Genomic DNA, 18,920 nt, shown 5'->3' on the forward strand with positions numbered 1-18,920 from the left:
TTCACCATGTTAGCCAGGATGGTCTTGATCTCCTGACCTCGTGATCCGCCCGTCTCGGCCTCCCAAAGTGCTGGGATTACAGGCTTGAGCCACCGCACCCGGCCTGTATTTTATTTATTTATGTTTGTGGAGATGGAGTCTCCCTGTGTTGCCCAGGCTGGTCTCAAACTCCTGGGCTCAAGGGATTCTCCTGTCTCTGCCATTACAGGCATGAGCCACTGCACTCAGCCAACTTACATTTCTTGAGCTCTGTGTGAAGCACTTTACATGTGCTAACTCATTCCAACCTCACACATTTAGCCCTATGTGGTAGGGATTATTAGTGCCAGCCTTTTGTGGATCAGGAACCTGGGGTTTAAAGAGACCAGCTAACATTCCCACACCGTATTATCAGGTAGCAGAGGCACCAGGGCTCACACCTTGTCTGTCAGATTGAATAGGTGGCTTGACCACACAGCATTCCTTTCCCATAAAAGGACGGGGATGCATCTTCCCATGCCATGGCTGAGGAGGCTATGCCACGTCCACACTTGGCCACCAGCACCTCTGCTGCCCCACCCGCCACACCTCTCGTGAGCACTCACTGAGGGTGAAGCTTGTACAGGGTGCCGTCCACACCCACAGTGATCCTCAGGTGCTCCAGCCCCTGGTCTTCTCTCCTTTTTTCCACTATAGCGGCCAGGCCAGCACCACAGAGCTGGGCCGCCCTCCGGGACACAGCTCCGCACACCTCCTTCACCACGATGCTGTCCTCACATGTGCTGTCCAGGCCCAGCTGCTGCAGAATCGTCCTGACCTGGAGGAGGGCCAGCCGATCGCTGCAGGCAATAGAGCAGGGAGTCAGGACCTGCTTCCCAGCACCCTGGGATGTGCTCAATGCAACCCACAGCCTCCCCATTCTTAGATGCCCTTGCAGGAGTGGGGAGAAATTGACCCAGGCAATGGCTAGGCTGGAGCAGAAAGGCTTAGGAGTCGAGACTCAAGAAGGTCCACCACCCCTGGAAGTTCCATTAACTTTAAAAAATAAAGTGTGAATGCCTCTGGTGTTCAGCATGTTCATATCTATGATCTCACTAGAAGCCACATGAGCTGCAGCAACCAACACACCAGGTACCCGTTTTTCAGAAGGGGAGGCTGTGGCTCAGCCTGCTAGAGCTGTGCCCTCTCGTTAGAGAGCAGGAGCTCAAATTCAACCCTTTTCACACCACCACGTGCTTTGCCACAAATTGTGCCAACTCTCATATGCTGGCCCCCTTCAATTGGAGGCCAACTTTCCTTCTATTTAACTTTTTCTGATTCTCTGCATTTTCTTCCCTTTTTCTGATTTCTCTGCTCTTTGACAGTAAGACTGTATTTTCAGTAGTAGCCAGCAGGGTACATTCAATGAGCAAGTGAATACATGAATATACAAAATACAATCAGAACTTTAGAGAATCGGAGCCAGGTAGGACTGTAAACACATGCAGTGAAACACCCATCATGGGGCAGGCTGGCTTCAAGTCTAGACCCTGGTCATCTCACAGTGAACTAATGGTACTTAAACGGAGCCCTGACTCCCACGCCAAGCAATGTGAAATTGTATCCTTGACTGTCTCAGGTAATATTTAGAGAAGAAGAGTGTTATCAAGAAAGACAACTGAACAACAACCTGTATGACCATACAGGGGATTCAGCAGGTAAACGGTGGTGTAGCCAAACAATAGAATTCTTCGTAGATCTTAAAGATGAGTTTGTAGCCAACACAGTGGCTTACACCTGAAATCCCAGCACTTTGGGAGGCTGAGGCAGGAGAATCACTTTAAGCCAGGAATTTGAGACCAGTCTGGGCTACATAATAAGACCCCAAGACCCCATCTCTAAAACAAACAAAAAAAAGATGACGCCATGGAAAATCTTCATGACATAATGACATAGTGAAAAAATGGATTATAAAATACTATGCACGGTATAATGTTGGATTTTATTTTAATGTTTGCCCTTGCCAAGATAAAAAAAGACACACACACACACACACATACACACACACACACACACACACATAAGAAAATCTATTCAGACATTGGGAGGATTAGAGGTAATTCCTTTTTTTTTGGAGACTGAATTTCGCTCTTGTTGCCCAGCCTGGAGTGCAATGATCTCGGCTCACTGCAACCTACACCTCCTGGGTTCAAGTGATTCTCCTGCCTCAGCTTCCCAAGTAGCTGGGATTATAGCCCCACCACCATGCCCAGCTAATATTTGTATTTTTAGTATAGACAGAGTTTCACCATGTTGGCCAGCCTGGTCTTGAACTCCTGACCTCAGGTGATCTGCCTGCCTTGGCCTCCCAAAGTGCTGGGATTACAGGTGTGAGCCACCACACCTAGCTTAATCCTTATTTTTCTTCTTTTGCTTATCTGTAATTTTTAGATTCTTTAAAATGAATGAATAACATTTGTATAGTAAGAAAAAAAGGTTTTTCAACTAGTGTGTCTAAAGAGAAAGCCTGCAATTCCTTCCTGGGCCCAGCCTTTCACAGCTTAGTTCAAGTACATTCCCTTCCTGATCCTCAGAGCAATCCTGGGAGTTAAGCAACAGGGCAATTATTTCTGTTATGAAGCAGGAAACTGGAATTCAAAGAGGTGAAACAACCTGCCTCAGCTCATGCAGCATAAACAGGTTAAGTAGTGGAGATAAATCTTAAAACTCAAGCTCTAAGACTGTAAATTCAGGGACCTTCCCCCTGAGAACGCTGTCCCATCCATTTGACAAACTGCTTTGAAATGGGCTGCAGTTAGCACGGCACCTACCAATTCCCATTGGCACTAGGTAGATAATTTTCTTTTTATTCCAGGAAGGTTTTAAAAAACAAAACCTGGCCGGGCGTGGTGGCTCATGCGTGTAATTCTACCACTTTGGGAGGTCTAGGCAGGTGGATGGCTTGAGCCCAGGAATTCAAGACCAACCTGGGCAACATGGTGAAACCCCATCTCTACAAAAAATACAAAAATTAGCTAGGTGTGGCGGTGTGTGCCTGTAGTCCCAGCTACTTGACAGTGGGTGGGAGCAGGGGAGAGAAGCAGTGGCGATCACTTGAACTCAGGAGGTTGAGGATGCACTGAGCTGTGATTGCACCACTGCCCTCCAGCCCAGGCAACAGAGTGAGGCCCTGTCTCAGAAAACAAAGAAACAAAACAACAACCTGTAGAAATCAAAACATTCAAAACAGACACTTCTTGTGCAGCAGAAACAAATAATTCTGGGGGTATAAGAGTGTTACCCCCTTGCGCTTGTCTAGGAACAACTTTCCTTTTATTACGGAAAAAAAAAGCAAGGCAAAGACAAGTAAACTTGCTTATCTATTGCTCATGAGGGAGAAGCTGTTTTACACAGCAAAATAGGATCCCTTTGGTCACCAGACATGATGATTTTTAACCCATCTGTTCAGATTGGATGGGGTGAAGACTAAACAGGAGAAGGATGCTGAACACTTGCTAATTAACACCCCAAAAATACATAATAGCTGCTGCTGTTATTGATTCCACCATCCTCTCCTTAAACAATAAGAACTCCCCTTAAACAGCCCATCTGATTTACCTCATTACGTACACCACTTTCATGTATAATGTGTTTTCTTTTTTTCCCCACTGGAAAGTGATTTTTCACTTGTGGGCATCTGACCATAAAGACCAGGAGAATTAAATGAATGAACCCAAATGGAGATAAAATCCAAAAACACAGCATCAGACAACATCCAGTGCTAGCACAAAAAGCAGTGAAACTGACATATTTGTATATAACTGGTGGTGATGGAAATTGAAACTACTTTTTAAAAAAAAAATACTGTGCCTGCAGCAAAATACTCTTTTAACCAAATGTTTCTATTGCTAACGAAATGATTTACAATATTCCAATGACTATGTGTACTAAAGGAACAACTATGGTTACTCAGAATAACAGGAATTTATAAATTATTAACTAGACATCCTATACTAAAGGGAAAGTTTAGTAAATTATAGTACAGTAACATAGTATAATATGCAGCCATTCAAAATGATAATTACACCAAAGAGTTGATAGGGGAAAGTTCCTCTTTCTAGAAGTATTCCAGCTAATAACTGCAGGAATCATCACCATTTACGATGTCTAGTGAAATAATAGATCCAGGCAATATGCATCAATGACTGATAACATCCTAAAAGAAAGAGAGACAGACAGACAACTCAATGCCACCTAAGAAATATTCTTGTCCAGAATTCACTACTGAATCTAACTAAGCACCTGGGTCTAACTAAAAGTTTTTGGGAAATACAAGAAGACAGAGGAAAATGCTAAATGCTGCAATCCACAAAATCTAGAATACAGGAAACTCATAGGATAAGACAACAGTTTTTTCAGCAAATACATGGCAAGGGAAAGCAAGACAGGGAGAGGAAACCCATAGATTAAAAGAGATTATTTAAACATATCAACCAAATGCAGTGTATAAACTCTGGATACTGATGCAAACAAAAGAACTGTAAAACCATTAATTTTGGCAATTCAGGAAATAAGAACACTAACAGGACATTTTGTGAGACTGAGGTTTATCATTAGATTTTTAAGTGTGATAATGGTACTATAGTTATGTTTTATTAAGAACCCTTATATTTCAGAATACATTATGAAATATTTACAGATGAACTGATGTAAGATGTGGGGTTTGTTTCAAATTAACCCAGCCTGGGGATGGGGACAGCAGGACTGTATAGATGAGCCCAGTTTGACCATGAGTTTATTATTGTTGAAAGTGGTGATGGAAATATTGAGTTCACTTTACCTCTGTTTCCACTTTTGTATATGCTTAAGACTTTGTATAATAAAAAACAAAATAGCTGGGCACGGTGGCTCACACCTGTAATCCCAACACTTTGGGAGGCCGAGGCAGGTGGATCATCTGAGGTCAGGAGTTCAAGACCAGCCTGACCAACATGGTGAAACTCAATCTCTACTAAAATAATACAAAAAATTATCTGGGCCGGGTGGCACATGCCTGTCATCCCAGCTGAGGCTGAGGCAGGAGAATCGCTTGAACCCAGGAGGCAGAGGTTGCAGTGAGCCGAGATCACGCCATTGCACTCCAGCCTGGGTAACAAGAGTGAAACTTCGTCTCAAAATAAATAAATAAAATTAATTAATTAATTAAAAAAACAAAAACCAGAATTTTAAATGAAAATTTTCATGAACAAACACTGAAAACATAATACACAAAGTGACAAATGTAATTATTATGATTATGAAAAATGTTTGCATGCATTCAAGAACTTAAAAGGAGCTGGGCGCAGTGGCTCACACCTGTAATCCTAGCACTTTGGGAGGCTGAGGTGAGCAGATTGCTTGAGGTCAGGAGTTCGAGACCAGCCTGGGCAACATGGGGAAACCCCATCTCTACAAAAAATACAAATATTAGCTGGGCATTGTGTTGTGCACCTGTGGTCCCAGCTACTCAGGAGGCTGAGGTGGGAGGATCACCTGAGCCCTGGAGATAGAGGCTGTAATGAGCTGCAATCGCACCACCGCACTCCAGCCTGAGTGACAGAGTGAGCCCTGTCACCAAAAAAAAAAAAAAAAAAAAAAAAAAAACTTAAAAGGAAATATAATATGCAAAAATCAAAATAGCTGTAGTTGAGTATGTGGTTGATTTTTTCAGGAACAAAAGAGGATTATTTTTTAGCCTTAACCTAACTCCTGTGTAACTATTTAGGAAGCTTGGTGGAGGACTTAGTCATTTCTGCTAAACACTGAGGCCCAGGCGGGCTGCAGGCCCCAGAGTGCTATACACATGCTCCTCGAGGCTGTGATCCTGAACCAGTTGGAAAAAGAAGAGCAGCCCCAGGAGGCAATCCCTTGTCCAGCCAGGGCCTTTCTGTTTTTATTTTTAAACCTCAAATTGGCCCAACCCCAGCGCAGTGGCAGTATACACCAGTCAGAGCCTCATGATGAACTTGATCACAGGTCACCTTTCAATCTGGGACAGGAACTTGGTTTCGAAGATGCCCCTGGTCCGGAGACGCTCTGAAATCTGCCCTCGGAAGAGAAGACCCTGCTTGGTCAGGTCGATCAGGATCTGCCGCACAATCTCCCCCAAGTACATCCCACTGGTCATTTTCTCGTATCTGTTTGGTGAAGAGGGATAAGGTTGGGGCAGACATGCAATGCAGAAGACCACATGATGTGAGAAGGCCAGGCTTTGGAACCATGCATGGAGCAAGATCCAGATCCCAGCTCTGCCACATACTAGCTGCTTGATGTGAGCAAGCACTGCAAGCTATCATCTACAAAACAGGGAGATGAGAAGTGCCCCCACAAGACTGTTAGGAGGCAAGCATCTGGGCACAGTGGGCACTAAGCAAAAGTTAGTCCCTGGTCTTGGCCCCAAAGCCAATGCTCATTGGCTTTGTGTTACAAATCTGTTCCACTGGAGATTCTGCTCTGTGAGTTAACACATTGAAACTGTCTGCATGCACCAGGGGTGCTCAAAAGCATTAATTCCCTTCCTACTTTCTACTGGGCTGTGAGCTCCATGAGGGCCAAGAGAGCAAGAGAGAAAAGGGGCCTCGTACTGACCAGGCACTCTGCACAGGATGTGTAACGGTGACACACATCATCATTAACAACAGTGACACAGAGCCAGACTGCCACTGCTTGCAGAGTCAAATGGAAAGCATTTATGTGCTGGGCTTGGGTTCTCTTCACTGCTCAAGACCTCATCAGTCTAAGGGATTAACACCAGAACAAACAAACAATGGTGGTTTCAAGACAAGTTCAAAGGTGCTGCCCCCTTAAAACCTCAGTCCAAAAATGTGAGCCTTCAGTGGCTGCAGACACACCACTAATTAGAATGAACTGCCCCTTGGGAAGAGCCATGATACTCGGATGCCCCAACTCAGGATTCAGAGGGAAGGTCCCTTCTTTTCGGAGCAATCCCTGCTTCAGCTGGGCTTACCACAACTCACCTGCCTTCCAGTTACAAGATTGGTGCCGAAGGGGAGAGAAACCACCAGGGCCAGTCTCGGTCTTTTCTGAGCCTCTTCCTAGACAACGTTCTCAGTTCAACAGTTTCCAAGGTGTCCATGGCCTAGGCATCCCCTCACATTTCCCATCTGCTCAAGCTCTCAACTTTGATAGCACCCCTAACAATAAATCTATGTTTCCCATTATTTTCTATATTAAGACACTGAGCTTAGTTTTGATAAAGATCATATGGCCTGCAAAACCTAAAACATTTACTATTTGTTCTTTTACAGAGTAAGTGTGCCAACTCCTCTTCTAGGGGATGGGCCTGGGTTAATAATCAAGTTTTAGCATGTGATATGGTTTGGATTTATGTCCCCACCAAAATCTCATGTTGAATTGCAATCCCCAGTATTGGAGGAGGGGCCTGCTGGGAGGTGACTGGATCATGGGGGCGGATTGCCCCTCTATTGTTCTGGTGATAGTGAGTGGGTTCTCACAAGATCTGGTTGTTTTAATAGTGTGTAACACCTCCCCCTTCACTCTTTCTTCCTCCTTCTCCAGCCATGTAAGATGTGCCTGCTTCCCCTTCACGTTCTGCCATTATAGTAAGTTTCCTGAGGCCTCCCCAGCCATGCTTCCTGTACAGCCTGTGGAATTGTGAGCCAATTAAACCTCTTTTCTTCATAAATTACCCAGTCTTAGGTAGTTCTTTATAGCAACGGGAGAATGGACTAATATCACATGCCAGCTCTATCTCTGCTATCCCTTTCTCTCATAATAACAGAATGCAAGTGAAATCTACTTTAATTTATTTTTTAAGCCATTCATTATTTTCAGTATTTTTCGTGTGGTTAGTCATTGGAATACACCTCACCAGTGACTGTGACCCATGGTAGGACATGACATCATGGTCAAGAACCAGCACTCTCATCCATCACAGGTGGCCACTTCCCCACTCCCAGAGAAGGTCACCAACCTAGTAGCCAGCTCTTGAAGGCCTGAAGATGTTGGCCTCTGAAAGAGACTTACTAAAAGCCCATCTCAAGAGGGGTCACTGAGTCACCATGCCCTTGGCGAATGAACATGCTGGCAGCCTCTGCCTCACTTCCAGAACCACCACTAGACCTTATAGGGCCTTATGGTAATTAGAAAAAGGGACTTTTCCCTTTTACCTGTTGCAAACTTGTCATAATATTTTTCTTTTGTTCCAATAGGTATTTCACTGACATTCGACAGCTGTAATAAGCACACAAAGCTATGGTGTCTATGGTACCCCCTTAGGTCTCACAGTGTTGCTGACTACACAACCCACATAAATGCACACATCCACCCTCTTCACCTCTGCTTGCCAGGATTCAAGGACCCCTCGTCCACCTCCGTGTCGTATCGGGTCCGGATGTCATCTATGCAGCCATTGTCTCCAAATCCTCCCCACTCTGTGTTGATGCACATCTTCCCTTCATCCCCCTCCACCATCTCGATGTTCCTCATGTCCTCCATGTAGCACATGTTGCTGCCTGTTCCTAGAAGGAATTGTGAAGGAACATTAGTCTTCAAAGACACCACCAGATTTTAGAAAGGCAGCAGAGTGCAGCAAATAAGAATTTAGGCTTGGAGTCAGATATGACTGGATGTGATTCCAGCTTTACAGTCATAGCTGGCTAACCTTGGGCAAGCATCTCATCTTTCACAGGCTCAGTTTCTTCATTTCTGAGAAGGAAATAATACCCGCCTTATGGGTTTGTTATGAAGTGATACTTTTAAGTTTCCTTCCATGGTAAGCATTCAATAAATGGTAGCTGCCAACTTCATCATCATCATCATCATTACTGTTAAGCCATAGGCACACAAAGCTTCCAAGCAGTCATAAAATTAGCAGTCAGAGCTGGAAGGGACCATGAGGAATCATCTAGTCTTGGATAAACAAATGCTTGGCATCTGTTAGCCACCCTCTTCTTCCTTGCCCATGACTTGGCCTCAGAACTATTCTCAGCACAGCAGTCCAGGCAAGTATTTTAGTCAATCAATAGGCCTCACCTCTTTGCCCTCCTATATCTAGCCCAATCCCTCCCACAGATGAAGAAACTCAAGTCAGACAGAATAAGCCACTTGCCCAAGCTCACAAAGCTGGTAAGAGTTAGAGTGAGAGGAAACCTCTCACCTGGCATGGGAGATAGCTCAGTACATCCCCACCTCCTTGTCCCACCTGCTGCTTATATCCAGAAAGCCCAGATGATCAAATGGAATAACTTTTCTAGGTTCTATCATTACTTAGCCTGTGCCTGTCACCTGGAATGCCTTTCATCCCCATCTCCACCTGTTCCAATCCTACCCATTCTACCCCTGTTAGAGACAGCATCCCCCTAGAATCTACCCTCGGCCTTACTCACTGCCAGACTTCTCCCAAAGACCCCTAAAATCCCTGTGTCAGGCCACTCCTTTCCCCTCTTCTAAGTTTCTTTCCAGCTCCTCTCCTTCCTGTGCATCCTGAGAAGCAGAAGAATTCAGAGAACAGAAGAGGTGCACATTGGAGCCAGAGTGAAAATCTACAATAGCTCCCTCAGCCCCAGGTCAAGAGTATCCAACTGTAGTCTCCTTCCCCCCATCACAATCGGCCCCAAGGCCCTAATTTAAAAATCTCTTCTTCCTGTGTCATTATCCTTCCTCAATAGAAAGGATGACCTTGGCTTAGGACTCTTAATGGATAAAGAACTTGGTGACCTGGAATCGCAACTTCATCTCTGCCTTGGGCAGAGCCTCTGTACAACGGGACAGTGACCACCCTCTCACATTGTTAAAAGGGAACCATCAACGGATCCAGTGGGATTAGGCCAATGGGCCACGCCTGACCACTTACCTGCAATCAAGCCAATCTCACAATTAGGATCTTCATAGCCACAGGTCATCATGGTCCCCACTGTATCATTCACAACTGCAACGATGTCCAGGTCAAACTCCTAAAAAAACAAAACAAACAAACAAACAAAAACCCAGCTCTACTCTGAGTTGAATGTGCAAACCAAACATGCTTAGGAGGGGCGTGTCATCCCAAGGCAGGCAGAGACCAGAGTCACAGGAACTGGGCAGAGGATGGCAGAGCAGAGGGGCCTGGGGAAGGCGGCAAGAGCAGGCATAAGCCTCAACACCACATCCTACGTTTCTTCTCTTGATGGCTTCCCTGAGCATGTCCACCACGTCCTCCCCTTCACAGTCAGTGGCCTTGAAACCTTTGGTCCACCCTATGAGTGTTCCCTGAAAGAAAGGAGGGGAAATTCATTTGAGCAATAGTTTGCTAGGACCACTGCACAACCTCAACATCCAACAGATGCAAGGCACTATAGTTGGCTGCTTGTCAAGTACATGTGCTTTTGCCTCTGCCTCCACCTCCACAGCCCTAACCCTGGACACAGCAGCATCACAGAGCACCACACTCAGGCAAGGCCTACCACTGAGTGGAATCACTGCAGCAATTCATACTCATCAAGGGTCAAATCATGTTCCCTGGCCATGATTACACAGAATAAAAGCCCAGGATCACAGTGATCCTACTTCTTTTTTTGTTTTCCTTTTTTTTTTTTTTTTTCTGGAGACGGAGTTTCACTCTTGTTGCCCAGGCTGGAGTGCAATGGCGTGATCTCGGCTCACTACAACATCCACCTCCCGGGTTCAAGCGATTCTCCTGCCTCAGCCTCCCGAGTAGCTGGGATTACAGGCATGCACCACCACGCCCAGCTGATTTTTGTATTTTTTAGTAGAGATGGGGTTTCACCATGTTGGCCAGGCTGGTCTCGAACTCCTGACCTCAAGCAGTCCACCCGCCTTGGCCTCCCAAAGTGCTGAAATTACAGGCATGAGCCACCATGTCTGGCTGTGATCCTACTTCTAACTTAGTAAAGAATAGATTACGATGTGATCAAAGGCAAAGCTACCAAATGTTTATCAAAGTATGTTTCACAGTGAAAAACTAGAGGCATCCTACAACTCCAACAGTATGGATCTATCGTCCTGTACGTCAATATGGGACATGGTATACACCCATAAAGAATCACACTGTAAGAGAACATTGGATGTGAGAGAAAGATGTTGTCCACACACTGTTAAGTGAAAGCATATCAAACAAATACAGATAGTGAATTATTCTATTTTTATTTGTAAAATTACACTCATACACACATACACTCACACCTGAAGAAAGGACTGGAATAATATATACACCAAAAGGGTTAACAGTGGTTCTCTCTGTTTGCAAAATTATGCCTCACTTTTCCTCTCTCCTTTTGTTTGACTATATTTTCTAATTTTCTTAAAGTAACATATATGAGGCTCACCGCAAGCTCTGCCTCCCAGGTTCAAGCAATTCTCCTGCCTCAGCCTCCGTAGTAGCTGGGATTATAGGCATGTGCCACCACGCCCGGCTAATTTTTGTATTCTTAGTAAAGATGAGGTTTCACCATGTTGGCCAGGTTGGTCTCGAACTCCTGACCTCAAGTGATCCGCTTCAGCCTCCCAAAGTGCTAGGATTACAGGGGTGAGCCAATGCGCCTGGCCTGAAAGTAGTAATTTTAATTCTCAAAAGGAAGCCCAAAGTTACACTGTTAGCCTGAGGTAGGAGTTAGTCTAGCCCCGGACTCCATCACCTAGAAAGCCAGGGTGGGGTGAAGGCAGGCAGAGCTGGGGTGTCTAGACCGGGAGAAGCCCTGGGACAGGAAAGGCAGTCAGAAAATCCGATGGCAGCACGGTCAGCCCCGTGACTGGATGCCACCTCACCCTGAGGCCGTTAGCCCACAAGCCCCAGTCTCCCTCCTTCCCTCCATAGTTCTTGGGAAACTGGGCCCCTGGCTGGCTCCTTTCCGGTTGGTATGTGTACAACATTAGAGAGACACTCCCAACTGGGAAACCTCTCTTATTAACTGCAGTTACACAAAACTAATCTATTTTTTGATGTCTCTCTTTTTTTCTCCCCAGCCATGGGTGTCTTTGCTTCTAGCTGCCCACGGGTCTCCCCTCCCTCTTCACTATGTCTTCACGACACCTTCAGAGCTGCTGGGAGACAGGCCCAAAGGCCCAGTGTCCTGAGTCAGGAGCAGTAGCTGTGTCCTGGCGCCCAGTCAGGACCGCAGACAGCTGCACACGGCACCCTCCCGGATGGTGTATTAATTTTTAATGGCAGCAGCAATGCAGGAATGCATTAGTAGTGTAAAAAATTAAAATGTTACTGACAAGCATAGAGTTCCCTTCAACTCCCATCCTCCCAATCTGAGAGGTAACCTCTGCCATTAGTTGGATATTAATCTTTCCATAGCTTTTCCTTTCCACTTATTAGTATTTTTTTTCTTTTTCCCTCCATTTCTTCTTTCAGGGGTGAAATTACACATATTTTTAAGTAAATAAATTCACACTGTGTGTGAACTACTGCAATTTTTTTTTTCTACTTCAAGAACGTATCTTCCAGACCCTTCTAGGCCATTTATATGGATCTGCCACATTCCTTCACTGAGCAAAATATTCCTTGAATATAATTGCACGAAAATAAAACCACAAAACACACCGATAAAACGAGATCTACTTTTGTGATCATTTTCCGATGAGGAAACCAAGGAACAGGGAGATTAAATAACTTGCCCAAGGTCACACAGCCAATAAGCAGAGAAGTCAAGGGTAGGGGAAGGGGGACGAGGGAATCAGTGCTTAACGGGTACAGAAATTCAGATGGAAAAGAAGAAGTTTAAGAGATGGATAGTGGTGATGGCTGCACAAAAATGTGAATGTACTTCATGCCATAGAAGTGTGTATTTAAAAAAATAGTTACAGTGGGAAATTTATGTTATGTATATTTTATCACAATAAGAAAATGGTACAAAAATAAAAAACTTTTTTTTCTTTTTTTGAGACTGAGTCTTCTCTGTCACCCAGGCTGGAGTGTAGTGGTGTAATCTTGGCTCACTGCAACCTCCACCTCCTGAGTGCTAGCGATTCTCCTGCCTCGGCCACCCAAATAGCTGAGATTACAGGCTCCCGCCACCACACCCAGCTAATTTTTGTATTTTTAGTAGAGATGGGGTTTCACCATGTTGGCCAGGCTAGTCTCGAACTCCTGACCTCAAGTGATCTGCCTGCCTCAGCCTCCCAAAGTGCTGGGATTACAGGAGTGAGCCACTGCTCCTGGCCCTGGACAAAATCTTAGTACGTCTTTGATGCTACCCTTATTATTGTCCTGAGCTCTCTGGTTGACCTACTGAGCTGATCAGGGTTCTCCCATACATTTAGGAAGCTGTATGCTGCTTTATGCCAGTCTTGGAAGCTGGGCTGATGACAGTCTGTCAGAAAGACAGAGCTTCTCTCCACAAGCTGGTAAGTCTGTCTGTGAAGCGGAGGCCAGGGTTTGCAGAGAATTCACCGCCATGATGTCAGGCCCTGGCGACAGCGCACCCTTCCTCACCACCACTACCAGCATCGGATTCCTCTCGACCTTTTCCAGGCTGAATCTCAATCCTTTGCTGCCTCGAGAGTGAAGGATGATACTAGGATTTGAGTGCCTGCTAGGTGCCGGACACCATGCTATGCATTTTACACACACCAGCTCATTTAGTCCTCACTGTATTCCTCCATTTTCACCAACGGGGAAACCATGCCTCAGAGAAGTTAAATAATCTGCTCAAGGTTATTCAGATGGGAAACAGTAGAGACAGGGTTGCAAAACAGGAGCCCACGACCCCAGAGTCTGTGCTGTTGACCACTGTGTTTCCTGACCTTAGGAAGGACACTGGGCCTCTCTGTGTAGCCACATCTGGGCCTGCTCCCAAGCCCCTGGAGAAGGACATGTCCTTGCCTGGAGGTTTTCTGTGTGGGCACTGGCAGAGGCTGCAAACTGTCTCTCTCCATCTGCAGAACAGACAGCTATGCCCCAGCCTCACGCAAAGGCCCAGCCTTACTCGCCCACCGTCAGCACCAGGCCGAGGCCCCATGACCCACTGGAGCTCTGCGGAGTCTAAGAGCTCAGCCCAGTGTCTAGTCCCCACTTCTAAGCTCTACCTCTTGGTCAAGCTAGTTTACCAGAAAAACCATGCAAAAAACACATATTGCTGACCTACCTGAGTCTTAGCTTCCCAGTTAAAAAACCCTTATTCATTACACATAAAGTTAAGCCTGGGTGATTTTTTGTTTTTACACACAGACACACACCACACACACACACACACACACACACACACACACACACATTTAGAGGTGGGGTCTTACTATATCGCCTAGGCTGGTCTCAAACTCCTGGACTCAAGTGATCCTCCCACCTTGGCGTCCCACGGTGCTAGGATTACAGACATGAGCCACTGTACTTGGCCTGCTTGTTGTGTATGTTTTTGTTTTTGTTTTTGATAGAGATGGAGTCTCTGCTGCCCAAACTGGAGTGCAGTGGTGTGATCATAGCTCACTGGAACCTCAATCTCCTAGGCTCAAGTGATCCTCCCACCTCATCCTCTCGAGTAGCTGGGACCACAGGCACGTGCCACCATGCCTGGCTACGGTTTGTTTTGTTTTGTTTTGTTTTGTTTTTGAGACGGAGTCTCGCTCTGTCACCCAGGCTGGATGGAGTGCAATGGCGCGATCTTGGCTCACTGCAAGCTCCGCCTCCCTGGTTCACGCCATTCTCCTGCCTCAGCCTCCCAGGTAGCTGGGACTACAGGCACCCACTACCACACCCTGCTAATTTTTTTGTATTTTTAGTAGAGACGGGGTTTCACCGTGTTAGCCAATATGGTCTCCATCTCCTGACCTCGTGATCCACCTGCCTCGGCCTCCCAAAGTGCTGGGATTATAGGCGTGAGACACCGCTCCTGGTCTGTTTGTTTGTTTTTTGAGACATGGGGTCTCACTACGTTGCCCAGACTGGTCTTGAACTCCCGGCCTTAAGCAATCCTTCCATGTCGACCTCCCAAAGTGCTAGGATTACAGAGATGAGCCACCACACCTGGACAACCCTGGGTGTTTTTACCCTAGAATTACAAGAAAGACTTTGTGATAAATGTCTCCATATTTATGAATTATCTATTAAAATGATAAACTATGATGTTCTTCAGTGTCGGCTAAAGTGGCCATGTGATCAATTGCTTCTGAGATACTAATATTAGAAAATAAATGCATTTATTGCCAGACACGGTGACTCAAACCTGTAATCCCAGCACTTTGAGAGACTGAGGTGGGTGAATTACTTGAGGTCAGGAGTTCAAGACCAGCCTGGCCAATATGGCGAAACCCTGTCTCTACTAAAAATACAAAAGTTAGCTGGTGGTAGTGGCAGGTGCCTGTAATCCCAGCTACCTTGGAAGGTTGAGGCAGGAGAATCACTTGAACCCAGGAGGCAGAGGTTGCAGTGAGCCGAGATCACGCCATTGCACTCCAGCCTGGGTGACAAGAGCGCAACTCTGTCTCAAAAAAAAGAAAAAAAGAAAGAAAGAAATGCATTCTTGTGATGTGCTGGCAAGCTTTCTTTCATCGGATGATAAAAACCCATTGTAATTCTGTGTTTACATGACTGTCCAGAAAGACATGGATCGTATTATTGCCCAATTGTTATAAACAGCCTTCATTGGTCATTACCTCTTCCTCTCTCTCTCCATAGTATGATTCGACCTCTCCTTTAGTAGGAATATTATGTATGTGTCCCTTTACTGTATACTACTCTAAATTCTCTTGTGAATGGTCAATCTAAAAAATCGTGATAAATTGATTAAAAATTAAATTGTTGAAATTCTCTATCATGTGTTCCCGGCTGCCCCGAACCCAAGATCCCTGTAAAAATGAAGGCTGACTGGGAGTTACCTGGAGATAGCCCCAGTAGAGGAAGGAAGCCCACTGGGCTGGCCGTGAATCTGGTGGGGCTGTCTTACCTTGTCAATGCTTGTCTGCCTGCAGGGAAATGAGAACGTGAAGCCCAAAGGTAGGGAGACTCCCTTGAGGCCCATGTAGTCCAGGAAGTCGGCGATGCACTGCACAATGTGGTCAAAGAGCTGCAGAGAGAGAGACAGCGGCATTCACACCGGGTGGACATCGATGCAGGGTGGCAGGCTGGCACCTCAGAGCCCAAAGGGCTTGCCTGGCACTTACCTCCTCACCAGTGCCCTGCATGATCTCCAGGGGGATGGCGAAGATCTTGTTGTACATTCGCACTGACCTCCGTCCACTTCTGATCTTCACCAGGAGGACCCGGAAGTTGGTTCCCCCAAGATCCAGGGCGAGAAACTTTCCTTTCTCTGTGATGGAGAAAGCAGCGGCTGCATTCCATGACCGGGACTTGTGTCGGGGCATTGGGAGGAAGAGGAGATGCTGGAGCAGAGCAGACCTAGGGCCTGCACTTCTGGGCCTCACAGACCAGAGGGTCGTGCAGGCCACCGTGCACAGTGCCCGGGCCCTGGGCAGACATCTTGAGCCTGAGTGAGGCCAGGCTGCTTTCCTTGGCCTCCACTTCTGTGGTAAATGCTCAGGCACCACCTACAGTATCACCAGTGCAGTGCCATGAAAAGAGGCCTGGCCTGGAGTCAAGGGACCTGGGGCTTCTGAGAAATGGCTTTTTTTCTTGAGCAAGAGAGTCAAGGTCCTTTCCTTCCACATCTGCAAAATGAGACTGAACCTCTGAAGGCTCTTTCAGCTTCACTGACTGACATCCTTCTCTGGAGCCACAAGGAACGGTGCAGGGCATCCAGCCAAGGACGTGCATGATTCATATACCCAAGGGGCCTCTGGCCGGGCGCAGTGGCTCACGCCTATAATCCCAGCATTTTGGAAGTCCGAGGCAGGTGGATCATGAGGTCAGGAGACCAAGACCATCCTGGCTAACACAGTGAAACCCCATCTCTACTAAAAATACAAAAAATTAGCCGGGCGTGGTGGCAGGCACCTGTAGTCTCAGCTACTCGGGAGGCTGAGGCAGGAGAATGGTGTGAACCCAGAAGGCGAAGCTTGCAGTGAGCCAAGATTGCGCCACTGCACTCCAGCCTGGGCGACAGAGTGAGACTCCTTCTCAAAAAAATAAAAATAACAGGTCCCGCCACCGCCAGTGCTCAAGCCTGTAATTCCCAGGCCACTTTGGGAGGCCCGAGACACGGGGCGGATCCCGAGGTCACGGAGATCAAGAGGACCCATCCCTGGCTAACATCGGTGAAAACCCCGTCTCCTACTGAACAATATACAAAAAATAGCCAGGCGAGGTGGGGACACCTGGAGTCAGCTACTCAGGAGGCTGAGGCAGGAGAGATGGCATAAACCCGGGAGGCGAGCTTGGTCAGTGAGCTGAGATCCGGCCCACTGCAACTCCCCAAGCCGGCGGGCCGACATAAGCCAAGACCTCCGTCCCTCAAAAAAAAATAATAAAAATCAAAGTACAAATAAATAAATAAAAATACAAAATAAAATATAGTGTCTTTTACTGCTCTCAGTTAAGAGATCCCAAGTACAGCTGTTGGACCTTAAGTAGCTCATCTAGCCTCTGCAAGTGTCAGTTATGGCATCCATAAAATGGGAACCATTCCCTCTTTGGCAACATTCCAAGTGGTTGTAGGGATGAAATGAAATAAAAAGTTCAAAAGCAAATTATAAGATGTAAAGCATTTTACTAAGGTCATTATTTCTGGAAGAGTCTCGTGAGATTCAAAGAGGTAAAATAATTTGTCTGAAGAACTGACTTCACTACTTAGTGGCTTCTTTTGGCTGAGCACCGAGGACCAGAAGGATCAAGGGTTGGAGAAGTTGGGGGCAGAAGTGATGAGAGGGAAAGGGAAGCCAGCCAAGCCACAGAAGAGAACAGAGCCAGAGAAGCAGCAGGAAGATAAGCCCAGGCAATCCCAGGCATCAAAAACAAAGTCCCTGGGGTCAGGATCTGGGGATCGGGGTGCACTCATGTTCTCATCTACACCCACATAAGTGCGCACACATAACCTAATGTAGGTTTTTTGTGTTTTTTGTTTGTTTGTTTGTTTTGTTTTTTACTGCAAATGCCTTGGGTTAACCAAGGCCAAGAGATGTAGAAAGAATACTAGCCTTCTACCTACTCCTGCCCTCCATTAGAGACGTGAACCTAAGTCTCTAAAAACCAAGAACCTCACTGGCTTTGAGGAGTTTTGACAGGAGCCCTGGATGGTTGTTCAGAGAGGGAGGCTGTGCTGGCCCACCTGTGCCGTCCGGCAGCCCGCAGACGTAGGTGGGCAGCATTCTGACCGTGGCCAGCCCGTGGCTCTTCTTCTTCAGCCCGTACTCCAGCTCAGCCCGCATCTTGGCCTGCACGTCCACGAGCTGCTCTTGGGTCAGCCGGAACAAAGCCAGCACCTTGTCGATCTGCTTCCGCTGGGCCTGCACGCGGGAGGCCACTGCAGTCACCATGGCGGCCCCCTTGGTGCTGCCACTCTCTGACAGGAGGAAGCGGACATCACAGCTCGGGACCAGTTTCCTCACCACCTTGTGCAGGCGTTTTGGGTACCTGAAGCAGGGATGATGGCAAAACATTAAGCAATCATAAAGGCCAGGCTCAGGCAAGACCCAGGGGCAGCAGTGAACTTGTCCCAGAGGACCCTGCGGGGTGGGGGCTCAGCCCTTTATTTGCTGATGGTAGGGAGGGGAGGGGGTGACAGGAGGGAGGGACTAAGAAGCTGGGGCAGTGAAAGGCACTTGGGAGGCTCAGGGAAGTGCCTATTCTGTCAATGAACATTTCAACCAGTCTGTGCAGAATGTATTGGCTGGATCATTTCTGATTCAGAAGAAATGATTCATTCAAAGAAATGATTCTTTGGACAGAGTCATTTCTGTCCAAAGGGAAGGATTTTCTTTCTTGGCTCTTTCCAGGGTGTAACCACCTGACTTCCAAGTCCACCCTTGGTAGCCAAAGGGGCTTTCATTCTCCTTCCTTTTGGAAAATTCCCATTTCCCTGTTTTTTCCTACCAGGACCCTTCCTATAAAC

At 46.6% G+C, this 18,920-nt stretch overlaps 1 protein-coding gene across 2 annotated transcripts in view; it reads right to left on the bottom strand.

Moving 5' to 3' along the window:
* The window catches only part of HKDC1 (hexokinase domain containing 1), a 51,265-nt gene that overhangs the window by 1,623 nt on the left and 30,722 nt on the right, over window positions 1-18,920 (bottom strand). The window contains exons 10-17 of one of the 2 annotated variants that reach the window (XM_017873196.1): window positions 18,138-18,442; window positions 16,078-16,223; window positions 15,861-15,980; window positions 10,132-10,227; window positions 9,833-9,932; window positions 8,315-8,498; window positions 5,979-6,134; window positions 585-818 (exon numbers count right to left, since the gene is read on the bottom strand). In XM_017873196.1, coding sequence (XP_017728685.1) covers window positions 585-818; window positions 5,979-6,134; window positions 8,315-8,498; window positions 9,833-9,932; window positions 10,132-10,227; window positions 15,861-15,980; window positions 16,078-16,223; window positions 18,138-18,442 — 1,341 coding nt within the window. Of the gene's footprint in view, window positions 1-584; window positions 819-3,913; window positions 4,175-5,978; window positions 6,135-8,314; window positions 8,499-9,832; window positions 9,933-10,131; window positions 10,228-15,860; window positions 15,981-16,077; window positions 16,224-18,137; window positions 18,443-18,920 lie in introns of those variants that run through there. The other variant, XM_017873197.1, reaches the window with a different exon arrangement.

The sequence above is a fragment of the Rhinopithecus bieti genome, unplaced genomic scaffold (genome assembly GCF_001698545.2).
Source record: "Rhinopithecus bieti isolate Rb0 unplaced genomic scaffold, ASM169854v2 scaffold_6907, whole genome shotgun sequence".
Taxonomy (NCBI): Eukaryota; Metazoa; Chordata; class Mammalia; order Primates; family Cercopithecidae; genus Rhinopithecus; species Rhinopithecus bieti.